Raw genomic sequence first — 19,373 nt, forward strand, 5'->3', positions numbered from 1 at the left:
GGATCGGAATCCGTTCAGTTTGTCTGTCGCTGTCAGGATATTCTCAGCCTTCCCTTGCATTTTTATGTTGAGGTCATTAAGGTGGCTGAAAATATCTGCCAGATAAGCAAGCTTAATCCACCACGATTCATCTTCCAAGTCGTGCTCACTGACAAAAGTGATCAGTTCATCTCGGAGCTCATAGACACGGGATAACACCTTGCCCCGCGACAGCCAGCGGACCTCTGTGTGTAATAAGAGCCCCTCATGCTCGGACCCCATCTCATTGCACAATGTGCTGAACAGCCGTGACTTCAGCGGGCGTGATTTTACATAATTAACCATTTTCACCGCTTGGTCCAAGACTTCAGTGAGGAGTAGTTAGTTAGTAACTAGTAGGCCTAGTTAGTAAATTAATATCTTTCAAATCTGAGAAATATATATTTTATTTGCTTATGAACTCCATTGCACATGTAATAAACAAACGTTTATTAATGTATTATTATTATAATTTTATATTATACTTTTATTTTTTTTTATTTTTTTTTTACGAGCAGATTTGGCGGCACCCCCGGACAGGTGGGAACCTCTGATCTAGAGTAACAAAAAAAAAGTAGCATTGGACTTGGTTTGCACAGATCCGTGCCATATAAGAATGGTGATGGGAAAGGCCCTTTTTTTTTTTAAAGATGTCAAAAATCATGAACTTAATGTCATTGATGGTCAGCTTATTTATTTCATAGCATGCTGTCCACCATTGAACACCCATCCAGCAGGTTAGTGTGTGTGTGTGTGTGTGTGTGTGTGTGTGTGTGTGTGTGTGTGTGTGTGTGTGTGTGTGTTTCAGGGTGCCGGTCAAAGTGTCCGGGAAGATTTCAATGTCCCGGACAAACGGGAGAAATTACGGTCATCATATTAAAATATAATATAGGTGTTTGTCGCGGTGATTAGCTGTTGTGTAGCTGTTGTGTAGCCTATATATGCTATTTCTCATCCGATACGATTATGCATTATAGCTATATAATAATAGGCCTATAGGCTTTCATGATTCGCATGCACTATGTCATATGTCCAGGGCTGCAGGCGCGCCACACTGGGCAGCCTAGTCACCTTTGCTACTTTGCTTAGATTTTTTATGACAAAATGGCATCAACAGCCAGATTAATGTGTAGGCTAGCCTGAAGAAACAGCGGTAATAGCCTGCCTAGCGGGCCACCATAGCGAGCGAGAGCGAGCAAGAGGTAAAAATGGTGAGACAAATTAAGCTGAAGAATTACTTTATGAATTCCCTAGATGTACTGAACAGCTTCGACATCCTTCTGAACCCCTCCCAATACCGACAGACGCAGGATGGTAAGTAGAAGCTAGGCCTATTTAATTAAGTTTGTTGCAAAATGCATAGTATCATTCTTTAAATTGGCCTATCCTTTTTGAATAACCTAAAATGCTCTGCTAAATTGCGAAATGTAGGCTATGGCCGCCGCCGATCATATAGGCTAATAATAATTATCATCATCATAATAACAATGATAATTATTAGGCTAAAATAACAACAATAATGAAAACAACAGGATAACATTTAAACCTTCCTACTTTCAGTTAATAAAAAAAAAATATATAGCCTATATATTCATATTTTTTAATATAGAAGGAATCAGAATATGTGATTAAAATATGTGATTTAATTTTAGCAAATTGTATTCAAATTGTGCTTAGAGGGAATTATTTTCACCGGACATTATGACCAAAGAGGTTTAAATATGTCAGTCTTCAACAGATTTTCCCAGACAAAGACCGGTAATTACCGGTTAACGGAAACCCAGGTGTGTGTGTGTGTGTGTGTGTGTGGGTGTGTGTGTGTGTGTGTGTGTGTGAGAGAGAGAGAGAGGAGGGTGAAAGACGAGCCCCAGATTTATATTTCCTACCTCTGCATTTCTGCGACGGTCATACATTTTTCAGGCCATGCTCAAGCCCCCACCACATCCCCACCATGGAAGTCTGCATCTAGGTCCGTGCTGGCAGGTAATATGATATACCCCAACTACCCTTGCCCCCACATCTCCCCCACCCTCTCTATCCCTCTCTCTGCTCTTTACTACCCCCCCCCCCCCCCAGCCACCCACCCACCCACTCACCCAACACACACACACACACACACACACACCGTAATCTGAACGGCAGTCGATGGACATGATTAAAACATCCCGCTGTGCTCAAGGCCTGCAGGCGGGGGCGGGGGGGGGGACAAGGTCATCCAAATGTCAGTGTGTACACACGCGCACACACACACGCGCACACACACACGCACATGCACACACACGCACGCCATAGGTTATCCTTGGCTGTGGACCCCTGGGTGGTGTGCGTGTGAGGTCACGAGGTCAGGCCAATGCCCTTTCTCTGCAGTTGCTGTCAGCAGCAGGATATCGCCCACCAATATCAGGCAAAGCAGATAAACAGCACATCCTCAACACCCGTCATCCATAGGGTGACACACGCCCGGACACACGGATACACAAACATTCGGACACATACTCCAGGCTGGGTAAAAAACATAAAATGCACAACAACTAAAACATTTATCATTACTGGATTGTGCAGACGCCTGTTCAAAAACAACGCCATGACTGAAGCCCATGTTAGACCACTAAGCTAAAGCCTATTTCTGTACACACAATCCCATTGACACATATATGTACTATGTACACAGCTTAAGCCACAAGTCACTGCCCAAAGACAGCCCCGGGTTGAGGTCTGGGTTAGGGCCAGAGACACGGTTTGGGTCAGAGACACGGTTTGGGTCAGTGTCAGAGTTTAGGGTCTTCGTCGGGGTCTAGATCAGGTTTTCGGGTCGATAGATCACTCACCTGTTTGTGGGGTCCCCTCAGGATGTGGGCTCTGGCCCCCTCGCATGCCGTCCTCATGGCCTCCAGAGAGGGGGTCCCCAGAAGGTCGGTGATCAGATCCAGCTATAACACACACACACACACACACACACACACACACAATGTCAACACACTGCTCGTTCCACATAAGAACTCCAAAAACACACAAGCACGCGCCAGCGCGCACGCACACATACACACACACAAACTAAATCACAGGCCTTGGCACATATGCAGTTAAGGCGAGGGAGTGTGCAAAGACCTTCAGTGAGAATATTAATAGAACGTATGACTTATCTCTATTTGCAAAGAAAACACAGAAACATCATGTGCAGTAACGTTGGTCTGAACGCAGCAGAATGGGTCCTGTCCCCACTGTGAACACAATGTTACATTAGGAATAACTGTACGTGTCGATTTTGGAGAGAAAATGAAACCAAGATACAAGAGCGTGCGTGTGTGTGTGTGTCCTCTTCTCCAATCTGAACCTATCATCTGTGAAAGGGAGGGAGGACGAGGCAAAGCTCAAGGCTGGTTGAGAGTGTGCACAAACACTGTGGGGTCAAGGCAACTCTGTCCTCAGTGCCTCAGATCTATCTCTGAGAGTGCTGACCACTGTACTGTCGCAAAGGACCTCCCTTCAATAACACGGAGCCAGTTAAAGCGACAGACTAACAAACACAACTGAGAATGACAATTTATAAAACGCTGTCTTAACAGGCTCAACATTGCGCTACACAATGATCACACAATGTATTATTTTCTTTTTTGGGGTGGGGGGTTGAATATTATCCATTATTGCCAGTGAGCCCAAGTAGCCTACAATAGGCTACTGCAATAATAACCATACAGTCCTGGCGGCGTTTACAGCGAGGAGACAACAAGGTATGAAATTATGTAAATAAATGCATGTAGGCAACTGTAAGTCGAGGCTTAAGTGGCAGGTAATTATGGTCATGACTGGTGTTTGCGAGAGATAAAGGAGAATTGCTCGGGCAAGTGATGAAAAACATGAGAGAAGTCACAACATTAACCCGTTAGAGCATTTGGAGACGCACAGCAGGCTGAATTTGGCATGCCACTTTAGGCTTGTGATATTATGATATCATAGACCCTTCAGCTCATAGTAACAGTACATTTTTGCTGTCAAAATGCATTCCAACATTCGCAGTGAGATTGGCGAGGACAATGGAACTTCATGTCTGCACGTTATGCTCAAGTATCCCCGCCTCTACGCTGAACTGAAACTCCGCCTCTACGCTAACTGAAACTCCGCCTCTACCCTAACAGAAACTCTGCCTCTATGCTAAATGAAACTCCGCCTCTATGCTAACTGAAACTCCGCCTCTACCTAGGGATGGACGGTTTCCAATTATTGAAACCGAAAAACCGTCAAAGACTAAAACCGCGGTTTTCCGGTTAACCGAAAAACGACCGAAAAAAAAAAAAAAAAAAAAAAAGAGAGCGACAATTTCAAATAATTGAGCCCTACTGCTACAATACACTCATGTCGAACACCATTAAAACACCGTAAGCACAGTCGCAACACATTTAGGCTACTTAGTTTCACAAATGTAAGTGGAAAGGCAGACTTTTGTAAGCTACACCATACATGAAAACACATGAACACTTAACACACCAGCTCCGCTGATCCAGGGTGCACGCCTGCACGGAAGATCATCTCTTGGAACAGCGTCTTCATTGAATGAACTGCTTTCTCAATATCTTGGTTCTTAGACAAAGTTTCAGCTGCTGCTCAATGTATTTAAATATTTGAATACTGCTCAATAATCACTGAAATATTAGACTTAGAATTATGCAGTGAACATACTTAAAGCTTTTCATAAAAACCACATGCCGCGAGACTGACTCGTCCTGAACTGTCGTAAGTCAATCAACAAAGAATGCCCCATCAAAATAAAAGTGCCCATGGTAGAGCTGTCAAAATAGAGCTTTCAAAATAAATGTACTAATACAGATAGAGATAAATACAGAACTACCTTTGCGTCACTAAGTGACCGCGTATCTTCTGAGACATGCGTTCTGTCATCACTTTCAGTAGCGCCTTCACACACAGTGGTGCTGTGCACAAACACTCTTGATCCGTATAGCTCTTGTTTTATTATATTGTGGTTTAGTAAATACTGCACTTGGAGTTACATTCAATGCATGATTTGTGCTATAGAACATAAATAAAGTTTGATTGATTGATTGATATTTTATTTCTATAGCGCATTTCTCACAAAAGTGACCCAATGCGCTTTACAGAGGGCAGCGAAAATGATCTTATTAAATGTAAGCGAGTAATTGTAAAAAACCTTTCCTATCTACCAATAACTGAAGGCAACTATCTTTCCCATAGAGTGATTCGTTACCCTTAAATATAATCCCAATTAGATATTACCGTAATCCTCAGTTATTCTTCACAACTGACCAAACCTCTCACTCATTGCGCGGCAGATTCAGACTGTATCATTGTTATTTTCACACACGACAAACATGTGACATGTTCCAGTTTTATTCTTTGAACAACATAGGGAAAAATAAAAAATAAAAAATTAAAAATCCGGTTTCAGACGGTTTTGATAAAAAACCGTTTCTATTTTTATAAACCCCGGTTTTCGGTTTAACCGAAAAACCGTCCATCCCTACCTCTACCCTAACTGAAACTCCGCCTCTACGCTAACTGAAACTCTGCCTCTATGCTAACTGAAACTCCGCCTCTACATGCAGTACAAACTTCACTAACTGACCATACAGCTCGTATTGATGAGGGGGGGCGTGTCTAAACAACGCATGGAGTAGCTGCTTTTTAGAGAGGCTCTACAACCCTCATCCAAAATATACAATTTAGTAAACTCGCACCGCCAACAAAATGTCAAGGAGAGGACGTAAACAAAAGGGAAGGACGACAGACACAGATTTGTTCCTCGAGAACGTTAACAAAGTCACTTCTGACTCCGGGGACAGTGATGATGCTAGCAGCAAAATGGCTAGCTCTACCGTGACTAACAAACCGAGTGCCACGACACCTGATGCTCAGGCGGAGCCCTCTCTGGCTAGCATCCTTGCAGCTATCCAGAAAGTAGAAGGGGACATCAACATGAGGTTCAATGCACTGGACACTAAACGCCTCTAGGCTGAACTGAAACAACGCCTCTACGCTAACTGAAACTCCGACTCTACGCTAACTGAAACTCCGCCTCTATGCTAACTGAAACCCCGCCTCTAGGCTGAACTGAAACTCCGCCTCTAGGCTGAACTGAAAGACTGAAGACTGTAGACTTTGCCTCTATGCTAACTGAAACTCCGCCTCTACGCTAACTGAAACTCCGCCTCTACGCTGAACTGAATCTCGACGCCAGCTGAACAAAATGATCCATTTAGCAGCCATGTCCACGTAAACGTACAGTAGTGTTGCGCAGCGGTCTTTAGCTGAACCAACTGGAGCCTTGTGTGTGTGTGCTGCGTCAGGGTACCTGCTGGATGGGGCTTTGGGCTTGGAAGAGGATGCGTCGCCCCAGTAGCTCGGCGAAGATGCAGCCCACAGACCAGATGTCGATGGCGTTGGAATAGTGGCGGCTGCCCATCAGGATCTCGGGGGCACGGTAGTACTGTGTCACTACCTCCTGGGTCATGTGACGCGACTCGTCCAGCTCCTCCACCCGCGCCAAGCCAAAGTCACAGATCTGGGAAAGGGACAGGGTCACAGTCACACGTAGAAGTCAGACTGATATTGAAATCCCTACTTACCACTTGTTGACATCACAACTTCTACAGGGTGATGCTACCGCACCGTACTCACAGCAAGTAAACAATATATATGTTCCTATAAGAACAAATACAATGACGTTTTATTTCTAAGATAGGCCCCTGGCGATGCAGTTACATCTGCCCTGCAGCGATTGTTTTGACTGCACTACAGCCAATGTTTTGACTGCAGGTGCTGCAGAACTTTTGTTTTTTAGAACCTGTACTGATGATGAGACACAAAAACCACCAAGCTGTTCTGAAATGACGTGCTGCCTGATATCTCTTTGCTCCATTCCATACCTGAGGGGTAGAGGAGCTATCAAAAAACACATTGTGCATCACTAACGACATTGTCTGATGGAAATCCTCACTGAAGTTGATCATTGTTCTATCCTCCCCTACACCACCCCCACAGGGATACATTGCCACCACTGTCTCCCCACCCCACCCCCACCCCCACCCCCACCCCCCACCCCAGAGAAAGCGAAGGCCAGCTCAGCAATGTGCTAACTGCTGATTTTTTTCTTCTTCTCCTTCTTCTTCTTTTCGCTCTGTTAGCTAAATATAAATTCTGGACAGGATGACAGGAAGTGAGGGAAGCACATTAACATCGCACAGCTAAAGGCCTCACATTACTCCAAACCAGCGCTCCCCCACTTTGCACGCAACAGAAAATCAAACAGCTTGACTAGGGGATTATTTTTTGGGGGGGGAGAGGAATGTTCACAGAAATCATCACAGAAACTAAATGATGATGAGTGCCTAAACAATAATGGCAGACATGGGACAGAATGAACAGTGATTTACACAAATTAGGGAACATCCTCTACTCGTAAGTGTGAAAACAGACACACACACACACACACACACACACACACACACACACACACACGGCAGCAAGGTGCACACGTGCACGCGCGCTCACACACACAGCAGCCAGGCACAAGTTTCTCTGAAAATAGCCTAGAAAGCGTGGGGAGTGTTTCCAGTTTGGGGAATTAGATTTACAGCCTAATGAGTAAATGTCGTCTAAACCCTCTGTTCTCCAGAGCCAGTGAGGGAGGTCACTGGATATATTTCTCTTTTTTTCTCTCTCTCTCTCTCTCTCCCTCTCTCCCTCCCTCTCCCTCCCCCTCCCTCTCCCCCTCCCTCCCTCTCCCTCTCTCACTTGCTCACTCTCTCCCTCTCTCCCTCTCTCCCTCTCTCCCTCTCTCTCCCTCTCTCTCCCTCTCTCCCTGCGTAGGATAGGCCCGCCCAGCCTGCTAACCAGAGACATAATGGTGGAAAAGGGTGGGTAAACGCTGGAAAATGCTATTTTGGAAGTTACCTAGATATCATCAAGAGACAGTTTCCATAGAAGAGGAGAGGAAACCCACCTTGAGCACACAGTTGCTGTTGACTAGGAGGTTGCCAGGTTTGATGTCTCGATGTAGAATGCCAGCCGAGTGCAGGTACTTCAGTCCTTAAGACCAAAAACACGACAGGATTGCAGGTAATTACTATATTAATGTATACACACACCTTTGTGCACCAACCTGGCAATGTTTTGAATATAAAGACAACCCTACATGGTTCCTTGAGCCAAGGTTCACACATTCTTCAAACAATTAGATATCAAACAGATCATTCCCTTACAGCATAGCTTACTGTAATGTCAATGAAAAACACAAGAATACTGTTAACTGTTGCAAATGTGTGTCGTCGTCCCCTCCCCCATATAGGTAGGTTAAATACAGAGCTGCTTTAGCCTTGCCCCTGAACATGACGTTTTCTTATACGTGTTAATCAGCTGCCCAGCGTAGGCTAGCGCAGGCTTCATCCACGTAAAGTGGAAGGAAGTCTCATTGCAGTGGAGAAACGTGACACTAATCCCCTGGTCCAGCAGTTTATAAAGAGAGGTTTTGTGTTACCTCTGAGAATCTGGTAGAGAAAGACTTTGACATGGTCTGAGCTGAGGGGCTGGGGCGACACGATGATCTTGTGAAGGTCACTCTGCATCAGTTCGGTCACGACGTAGCTGGATGAGGAGTGGGGTCAAGGAAAACAGAAGAAAAAAAAACACAGAAAACTACACAGAAAAAAAGGAAAACTACACAAGAACAAACCCCACAAAAAGAATGTGTATCTTGTGCACTACTACAGGTAATTACTAGACACGAGGAGTAAATATTATTTACTGTATCCCTGATTCTAAACATGCTTAACTAGCTTAACTAGTTGTCCCAAATGGGCACGATGTGACACTATAATAAAATAACTCTGCCGTTGTGAAAACCATACCCTCCTCCTTCCCTGTCCTTTACAAAAATGTCAGTTTTTAACATAATACCGTTGTTACAATTTCAAAATCACACATAGAAAAAAAAACAGGAAGTGTTTTCAAAACTACCACAGTTTTTCATACAAACATCTCACGTCCTGAGGTGTGATTAACAGCTGCTCATAATGGTACAGAGTTTGTTGCAAATGTAAATGTATAATTATATTTTATTACATGTTATTATGGCTTGTTAACAAGTAAAACAGAACACAAAACAGATGTGTGTTCTGTTTGACATAATTATCAAGCATTGGCGCTTCACCGTTTTTTTTGTAATTCTTATTATTAAAAAAATATTTGACAGTAGGCCATGTACAGTTACATCAATCATGTAAGTCAATATGTTATATTCTATATGTAAGCTCTTTAAAATACAAAATGTGATACTAATGATTCTAACTGTAAAGTAAGACCTAACTAAACACAACCAGTTAATTATTTATTGCATGATTTTGATAATTCAATGATTACACTGTTAAACTAACGTCTCCAGGGTACGCTGGGTATTTGGTTAGTAATGAGGGTCTGGGGCTTCTATTGATAAAACATCTCTGCCCTACATGGATGTTGCAGAATTAGTAATGAAGACGTCATTTAAAAAAGAATAATAATCATACTGCAGGTATTGGAACATTCTATTGTTGTTTGACTCCATAATAGGACCGGTGGCCTGGGGTGGTCAAGTGGTCTTGCACTATGGCCCACAGTGCACACCCATGTCGGCATGGGTTTGAATCTGGGTCCATGCCCCGCTGACATGACCTTTCCTCTTTACTTTCCTGTCTCTCTCCACTGGCTCTAACCAATTAAAAAAAAACTAAAAAACAAAGTGGGACTGCTCTATTCAGTTTCATTAGATATAGATGCCTCTGGATGGATATCTCGTCTTGCCTCTCTCTCACACTCATGGGAAGGACACACTTTCAGCCATGTCCTGCTCTCCTCTCCCCACCAGCCATACATAATACATGGCATAACGTGGAATACCTGAACTACATTGAATTTGCACCTCTCCACTGGAAACAACCTAATCCAGCCATCTCGCACTGTCAGCAGGCGCAGCCAACTCCCCAAGCCCACAGGCGTCCCATCCCACCCCTCTGTGTGTGTGTGTGTGTGTGTGTGTGAGAGAGAGGGAGAGAGAGAGAGAGAGTGACAGAGAATGATTAGAGCTGAGCATGCAGCATTGCCTCATCGACCCTCTGCAGCTTGGGCAGGGCAGAAGAGCACACACAATTTTGTAAATGTTGCAGCAAATTAACCTAGACCTGTGTACGGTCCCCATTGTTTGGCAGGACACCCCCCCTGGGCTGTTGGTCTGTTTAAGTCAGTAGCAGTTGAAGCATGGGGCAAGTAACACTAGCATTCACACATGCTCCCTGCAACACACACACACACACACACACACACACACACACACACACACACTTAATGGAGGATCCACCATAAAGTATGCGGGAAGCCCTAACTGTGGCCTGAATGAAGAATACACACCGATGGAGGAAGGGAGATGGAGCCATCCACACACAGACCCCGAGGCCTGCGAGAGGCAGACCCAGCCAGCGTGGAGGAGTGGAGGAGGCAGAGGACACTGGATGCCTTGTGCTGCGCTGAGCCTGCGGATAATCACCACCCCCCGCACCCCGGCTCCCCCCTCCGCAAGTCAGCTGCTCTCTCGCCTTTTCATCCCCTCTTCACCCCTTTTTCCCTCTGTCTATCATCCCTCTCTCCCACACTCTTCCTTTCATATCAAGTCTTCTTCCTCACACACTTTTGCTCTTTTTGCAAGGTTTCGTCCTTCCTCTCCCCTTCTCGCTACCACAAGGCTTCCTCCTAGCACAATCTCTTTCTCAATGGCAAGGGTCCTAGATCTCACACTCCCTCCATGAATCACGCTTCTCCCTTGAATCACGCTTCTCCGCTTCTCCACACACACACACGCACGCACACACACACACACACACACACACACACACACACACACACACACACACACACTTTGATACATGGAGAAGGATAACCGAGAGGCCAAGGGCCGAGGAGTCTTCTATGTGGCCATGCCTCGGCCTTACAACACTCTGCCAGATGCTTCCTTACTTCCTTTACGGTTGATAAAACTAAATCCTTCATTAAGTTCCTCCCCGTCACCTCAAGCGCATACATGTCTTCAACCACAAACACGTGGCCTGTAGCCTGAAGCATTTATTCAGAAACAACGTTTCCTGTGGTCGACGTCGGACAGAAGATGAAAAACGTTTTTGTTTTCAAACCGAGTGAAGGCGAAGGGTACAGTGTGAAGACAAAACGACACAGTATGCATACAGTCACATGACTAAGGAGTGAGGATGACTTCATTGGTCACATCGATGTCACATAAATGGTGTTGTATTTTCATGGGACGGTGGGTTAAGTAAAAAAAAATCCATTCAGTGTGTGCACCTTTTCTCTCACTTTCCAATAGTACGCCGAGAAATAAATCATGAGTGACATTTCAACACGGTTGTAATCCCTCCCCCCCCTCCCCCAAAGAGGCAAAAGCAAACAGCCAAATGATGAAAGGAACGCCGCTGACAGACAGCCCACAGAGGAAGGAAGGACCTCTGTCCTGTACCTAATATAATTAGCTTCATGCAAATGCTCTGCGTGCTTGATTGCCTGCTGTGAAATGCAAACGACCCCTTCCCTCTGTGCCCTATTCTCAGTGTGCGCCCTAGTGCTGACAACAAAAACTTGTGGATACGGGAGGAGAGGGGCGGGGGCAGACAGTGACTGAGGCTGCTGGTTAATTCCTACCTGGTTTTCAGACTACTGTGCCGACCAAAGCCATACTGTGGAGCGTCAGATATATATATATATATATATCCACTTTAAATGTGTCTTTTAGTACTACAGGTCTATCTTTCCAGTCAGGAAAAATCACTTCAAACACGTCACCCTGTGCACAAAATGCTCCCGAAGGGCTCCGGTTACCATGCCAACTGAAGCAGCCAAAATGTGGAAAGTGGCAGAGGCACCTGGGGTCTATTTAATGTCAAGGTGTCGCCCCCCCCACCCCCTCCCCCTCTCTTCTCATGCCGTCTCCCATTCCTCCTTCCCTCTGTATGATTAACCCGGCAGTACAGAGAGGTAGCGGGCAGAGTACTCAGGCAGAGAGAGAGAGAGAGACACACACACACACACACACACACACACACAATTCCCAGGGCACCTGGACAGAAGAAATCCCAGTAGCACCATCACATTGTGATACAGTCTTGTGAAAGGTGGAACAAGTCGGCAGCCGATTTAATGTTCATTTTCAAAAATGTGAATACATTTCAGCGTTGTTGAAAATCAATGACACACTCACTAGTCAACTAACACAGCTTGTTTTGTGAGCCTGCTAACAATGTAAAGTAGTGTTATAGTTAACTAAGTAGCAGTGGGGATGACTTAAGCGGGGTACACACATAAGGATTTTCTGCCCGATTTTGGCCCGATTTCCCCCCTTCCGACCAAACACAGAAACGCCCGATTATCAGATGGATCTTAACATTTTCCCATAACAAAATCCTGTGGTGTGAGGTGTGTTAAGAGTCAATCTCTCCCGACAACCTGCTCGGAAAATGGGCGTGGCCGGCAATCGTAAATGTCAAATGTGTTCAATACTTATGACCAGAAATTCGAGGGTTGCCAGATTTTTGGGTGGAATTAGCGGTTTTAGACTGTGGTTAACTGTTGACTGTGGCAACCCTGCTCGCGAGTCCAACTATGACGTGGCCAATCAAGAAGCGAGCTGACTTCTCCTTTTCGTTATTCGGCACTTTATTTGCCCTGTCGCACATGGTTGTCTCGTACAGGTCAGTCAGGGTACTACGTTAGATAATCATAATAATAACTTTATTTGTATAGCGCTTTTCCTGCAAACGTTGCGGCTCAAAGTGCTTTAATCATTATATAATCTTAATTTAATTATTTTGTAATTTAAAGGCAATATTAAAAGGATGGGTTCACGCGAGATTTCTGGCTTGGGGAACGAGACTCTAGAGAGTCTGGAGTCTGTCGTAACGAAAATATTTATGTCTGTGGGGTGCTGAAATGGGAAAATCGGCGCACACCGCACACAATACGATCAAGGCTGTTCAATCCAAGATTTTGTTTCTTCATGTGTGGGGTCTGTCTCAGATAAGATTTCGGTTAAGATTTTGAAAATCCTTATGTGTGTACCCCGCTTTACCGAATCCATTGCATTGCACTATTTTGGCTTGACAAGCGAGTGTGTGTTGTGATTCAACAACGTTGGGATGTATTTCCGTGTTTAAAAAAATAAAAGTCTGAACAACTTTTGATTGGTTGCTGACTTGTTCCCCCTTTCACCAGACTGTGTCACATATGGCCAACCCCAACAACACACAAGCCCCATTGCTCGACAGGGCCATTCCCAACAGGCTGTGTTACAGCGCCATGCCCAGCATCACATCCCTACCCCAAACTCTCCAATAAATTCCTAATTTCTCTCTAAACAAATCCTTTTTTTTTCTTTTTTCTTTTACAAACGATGGTGTAGTGAGGGGAAACCTTTGAGACACTTCCAGACTTGAATGGTTCCTTTATTAACATTCTTATGATAGCTGGAGTGATATGGCAAGACTTGGCCAATTACAGGTGGTGTTATAACAGAGCAGGTGGTTTCACAGGAGAACCCAACTCGACTGGGAGTGTGTGTGTGTGTGTGTGTGTGTGTGTGTGTGTGTGTGTGTGTGTGTGTGTGTGGAGCTGTCTGGACTGGGAGCTCTCTGGACTCATTAGTGCCAAAGGAACATATATACTTTTCCCTGGACAGTCAGAGTCCAGAAACACTGTGCTCTCACGCACACACGCACACACGCACACACGCACACACGCACACACGCACACACACACACACAAACAATCACTGTAGTGGTGAATTATTTTGAGAATACTGGAGTTTCTATGGATACATCTCTAGCTGTAAAAAAAAGAAAAAAAAGAAACAGCTGTGGGAAGGTTGACGCGTTCACGTCTACTGCTGTTTGAGCGGCTCTGTCTACATCAAATCTGTTGGTGCTGGAGCTGCTTCACTGACCACAGACAGGGGGTCAGTGCCGGCCACTGTCTTCCATATTCATTCGTTTGTCGATTTACCTGAAAGGTTTGCCATGCATACCATGTGATGTGACCCACCAACATTTCCACCCCTCTGGAGGTGGTCTTTAATCATAATTAGGTGCCTGCGTGTGTTTGCATAGCGGAGCGGATTAACTTTAATATGCTACCTGATTAAAGACACCCCCCTCGACATAATAATGCAACGTAGATCTTTGGACACAACGTTATTCCTGCTCAGCCAAGACTGAGCCCACAACCTCCTACGGTACCACCCCTGCTATGTGTAACACACACACACACACACACACACACACACACCCACACACACGTAAGGCCATGTTTAAGGCAAGAGTGGGACGGCACTTATTCGGTACACAAATACATGCAAAGGCACACAGCCAACGCACAAACACAAAACACATCGACAGAGGAGCTCTCAATCACACACACATACACACACACACACACACACACACACACACACTCACACTCACACTCACAAGGGGTGGTGCCGCACATGTAAGGACTTGTTACATCACCCTTCATACAGTATATATCTCCTTATAAATGTTTTAGAATATATACAAAAGGGTTCATGAGAGACTCATTAGGGTGGGGAACAACCTCAACACCACAAGAGCCATCTCTTTACTCCGAGGCATGTAAAACAATGGCTCTAGCTGATGCCTGAAGATGTCCTCTGTAAGCTTGCATGAAGCGATCAGGGAAACGTGAATCAATACACAAGATCAATGACTATTCATCCTTTCATTCATGTACAAAGTAAGCGCTGCTCCTCCACAGAGAGTCCCTAATCAGGACAGATGACTCCACTGTGTATAGTTTTGAGGTCATAGGAGACATAAACGAGTCGACGCACATGTATAGCCTCTAGTTAAGTTTAAAATAGCTATTATGCCATACACAATCATCAAATTCCCTGGTACGAGCAGCGATGTTGGCACCTCTCAAATGCTCATCAACATGAACGTCCTTGATGAAGATCCTTTTCTTTCTCACACAGGTCTAGTCCAGAAACAACCACGAGCCAGCAGCCTTGTACTAGCACCTGTGTTGCGATCTGAGAGGATTGGAAAGGTCAAAAGGTCACTTCCAGCACAAGGCAGGCCACACGCAAAGGAGTACACTTCCTAAACAATGAATCAGGATGCACCAACACATCTCCCTGACAACCAATCATATCTAACTCTCCCTGCACACACTTTGTCCTCAGTCAAATCACACAGAACCTTTTCAGACAAGTTGACCAGTTTCTGAAAGTGTTAATCCCATTATGATATTTGGTTAGGACTACTCTTTGGAGAGGCAGCGACATTTGGGATAGGCGTGTAGTACTACACATCATAACAGACAGTACAGCGCAGTGGCGACATAACACCAGCATAAAGAAATACTCAATGACTGAATTTCTCACCTACCTCCCACACAGTTATTTCCTGCCATTCTGAAACCCCTCTACACTCATTCCCAAACAGCATTGCATCGTACACATGTCCCATTAAAGGCTATAGAAAAGCTTTTTCCATTTGCATTAGTCATACAGTCCACCTGTCTTCCATGTGCGTGGGTGAGGCAATAATAAACTTTGTCATGGAGTGCATAAAAACCTTTGTATTCAAAAATAGCAATGTTTTTTGTCAATACCGTCATAAAACCGTCAGAAATTGCTATATATAATAAACGCCTTGATAAAATTGGCCATGTAGACAGCATTTTACACACGTTGTTCTCATTACCGTAATTCCTGTGCTATTGAAAAAATGCCAACGGTTCCTGAAAGCAGAGAAGCTGTGCTTTCTACCCATATAGGGTTCTTAGTAAGCACAAAGCTGTGGTGCTGAGAAGATTTGAAGAGAGTAGTGGCATTACGAGCACTCACAAACTTTCTTGAACATGCAAAATATTTTGTTTATGTGCAATTACACTTTCCACTTTACTGGATTCATATCCATTTATTTAATCATTACAGTAATTCAAAGCACAAAGCTCAGGGTATGTAGCTACTAAGCTAGCTAGCTATCATTAGCTTGTCATTTGCAGTTTGCATGCTGTTGTAACTTTTTTGATCAACATCTAGCACAAGAAAATATTTGTCAATGCCGTCATAAAACCATCATAAATTGCTATATTTCATAAACGAGTGTTTGTCCAGCACCACTGTCTGTGTGGTTGAAGATGCTATGAAAGTGATGACTGAACTTTTTGTAAACAATGTAATTTGTCAAATAAAAAACCTGTCAAAAAGACGTGACACATGACAGCTTCTCCTCAGAACGGAGAATTAGAAAAAGATGGCAAGCGTAAGTGAGTTGGTTCCTAACAAAAAAGCAGAAGGTGAAAAAGGTGAAGCAGAAGATGTAGAAGGTGAAAGAGGAGCGAGCAGAATCAGAGATGACAGGCCTATTGTCAAGAGCTTGTGATTGACAGAGACGAAGATGCCCTTCTCTGGTGGAAATCAAATGGATGGGCCGAAAGCACTTTTTCAGCACAGCAGGCAAGTCAAAAACCTAGAATAGGCCAATCAAAAAATTGGCCAAGAATAGTCAAATGTTGCGGTCTGTAGGATACAGTTTTATGGCCATTTTCGTTACTGCCGTTTCTGTTATTTTGTTATTATTTGATAAGCCTACTCCATGCTATAGGGCCTAGGCTGTGCTTTTAATTTAATTTAATTAATTTGTACTGGATTGTAGCCCATACATTTGTTGCTAATCTCCACTACCAACCCTTCCTCGCTCCCCGCCCGTCAACGAAACACCCGTCAATCAAAAACTTTGCTTTTAATCCCACGGTTATACCAAAAACCGTGGTTAAAGTTGGGGGCGGTTTAACGGTTTCTAAAATTGGAAACCGCCCAACTCTAGTCAAGAGGAGACACCATGGTGGAGATAAATACAGAGATAATGTCTACTGGAATTGTATATTGTGTCAGCTACTGGTGATACATGCTGGCTGCTCTTTTTTCTTTAAGAATCTTCTTCTAGCAAAGTGACTGCCAATGGCACCTGGTCCTAGCATAGATTTGCTTATGATGACTGGTGTATAGATGATTCAGACAAATGTTCTTGTTGTAAATGACTTTGGATAAAAGCGTCTGCTAAACGTCAACAATGAAAATTTCTTCACAGAGCAAGCAGCCATGCAGATTCACAATGTGGTCAGTGACCACCTGAGTATCAACTGGAGGTCGGGGGGTGGGGTCTCCCTCGCCTAAAGAAGGTGTGTGTGTGTGTGTGTGTGTGTGTGTGTGTGCGTGCGTGCGCTGACACACACACACACACACACACACACACACACACACACACACACACACACACATTACATCACAGAGAAGGGACCTACCCTGCCCCTTCCATCCACCAAGCCTGAAGTGCCCATACTGCCAGTGACACTCCCTGATTTATTCATAGCTTTGGTGTTGCACTATCAAACAAGAACATGAATGTCATCTCTCTCTAGAATAACAGAGAAACATAAATAGTATTGTATTGAGTGAGTGAGAGAGAGAGAGAGAGAGAGAGAGAGACAGAAAGAAATCAGGAGGCAGCATGAAAAAAGAGTAGAGGGTGAGAGAGAGAGAGAGAGAGAGAGAGAGCAGAGAGAGAGAGAGAGAGAGAGCAGAGAGAGAGCAGAGAGAAAAGCAGAGAGACAGGTTGAGAGAGAGAAGTAGCCCATACAGTACATGCTTGTTTCCCTGTGCCTATTCCTGGTTTGTCTCCCAACCGGCTCCTGCCACAGGCTCGGCTCTGGGAAGAGGGGGAGTATATCCAGGAGTCTGTGTTGCCTCCATTATCGATGCTGACAACACTCTTGTAATACCCCTTAGCTCCAAACATCCTCCTCTCGCTCGCTTGGTTAAACGTGGCGGTGGTGGTGCGAGAGAGATTCCTTCGAAAGACACTGCAGACTGACAGTTCAATATGCCCCCACTCCCCTGACACGCTCACAGGCGCACACATCTTCATGCATGCCAAAGCTCTACTGTATATATTATATTCCAGTATGTTTTTTTCTCATAGTATAAAAGAGCACACACAGAAATAACATCTTACACTCTACTCTCTTTAGGGGCTTCCATTCTGTGTTAATTTAATAGCAATCAAAAGACGGCTGCCTGGAACACAACACAATTAAGTGCAAAGCCAACATTCACACTCACAATGTGAATCTAAAAATAGAAGACCAATTGAATCTCCTTCCTAATGAATACAAAGAGGTTTTGTTTCTTTTTTTGGATAAGAACTGTTATAGAATTATCCTTAACACTAGAAGCCCTGGACCCTCATTACTAACCAAAGCACCTAGAGTGACGTCTGGAGACCTCCGTTTGTTGACGTTAGTGTAACAGTGTAATCATTGAATTAGATCAGTACCATGGAAAATAATATGTTTGTGTTTAGTCAGGAATAAGATTCAAAGAATACCACATTTTATATTTTATGGAGCTTACTTAGATATTGAATATAACATATTGACGGACATAATTGGTGTAACTGTACATAGCCTATTGTGAAAAAATACCTGCGCCAATGTTTGTTAACAAGTCAAACAGAATAGTGCAGTAGGGGGAGCTGTGTGTAATTTGTATTATTAAATGACATGCTACAAGAGTGAGGAAGCCTCCAGGTGCCATTCCTCCAGCCCCGTTGACAAAAAAAAAAAAAAAAAAAAAGGAACAAAATAAAATAAACATTAAGGCAATTAATTGTCACGGTGCTAAACATAAGATAACAAAAAGTGCAGGTGAGTAACTTTCTCTTGACGCTGAGCGTGCAAAGTAAAAAAAAAAAAATATATACTGTATATATACAGTATATATGTTTTATATGCGAGTCAGTCAGTCAGTAAGTAAAACAGTTGGTGAGTGTGAGATCCCCACTGATGGTGTTGCCTGACGGACGGACAGACAGACGGACTGACGTGGTGAGTCACAATCACACTGTTATCAGCCAGCCCTTTCTCAACCAGCAGGGCAATCAGTCTCGCTCACAAGACTTATTGTCCCTGTTCCATATCAGCTCTTAGCCCCCATAGACTGTTGTTGTTCTAATTCTGAGCCTGAACCCTTAGACAAAATTCCAGAATGTAACCCAAAATGGTTCTTCAAAGGGTTCTTCCCCTTTCTTGCTTCTAGGTACAGCATTTATTTTAACGCCACAGTGGTGGTGCCACAGTTCTCATAGGCGGATGGTATGTTCCGGCTCAACCTCCATTTAGCAGCAATGACACACCGCCAGCCTCCCGCCTAACAACAGAACAAGACAACCAGGTCAGATTTAATCTACAGCACGGCAGTCGAGTCCGTC

General features: G+C 44.2%; 1 protein-coding gene across 1 annotated transcript in view; it reads right to left on the reverse strand.

Annotated features, from left to right (window-relative positions):
- Nucleotides 1–19,373, reverse strand: part of nlk2 (nemo-like kinase, type 2) — a 55,882-nt gene that overhangs the window by 12,695 nt on the left and 23,814 nt on the right. Inside the window, exons 4-7 of the mRNA XM_080525261.1 lie at nucleotides 8,528–8,634; nucleotides 7,994–8,079; nucleotides 6,344–6,553; nucleotides 2,847–2,948 (exon numbers count right to left, since the gene is read on the reverse strand). Coding sequence (XP_080381387.1) covers nucleotides 2,847–2,948; nucleotides 6,344–6,553; nucleotides 7,994–8,079; nucleotides 8,528–8,634 — 505 coding nt within the window. The remainder of the gene's footprint in view (nucleotides 1–2,846; nucleotides 2,949–6,343; nucleotides 6,554–7,993; nucleotides 8,080–8,527; nucleotides 8,635–19,373) is intronic.

Source organism: Nansenia antarctica (genome assembly GCF_963989245.1).
Source record: "Nansenia antarctica genome assembly, chromosome: 3".
Lineage (NCBI taxonomy): Eukaryota > Metazoa > Chordata > Actinopteri > Argentiniformes > Microstomatidae > Nansenia > Nansenia antarctica.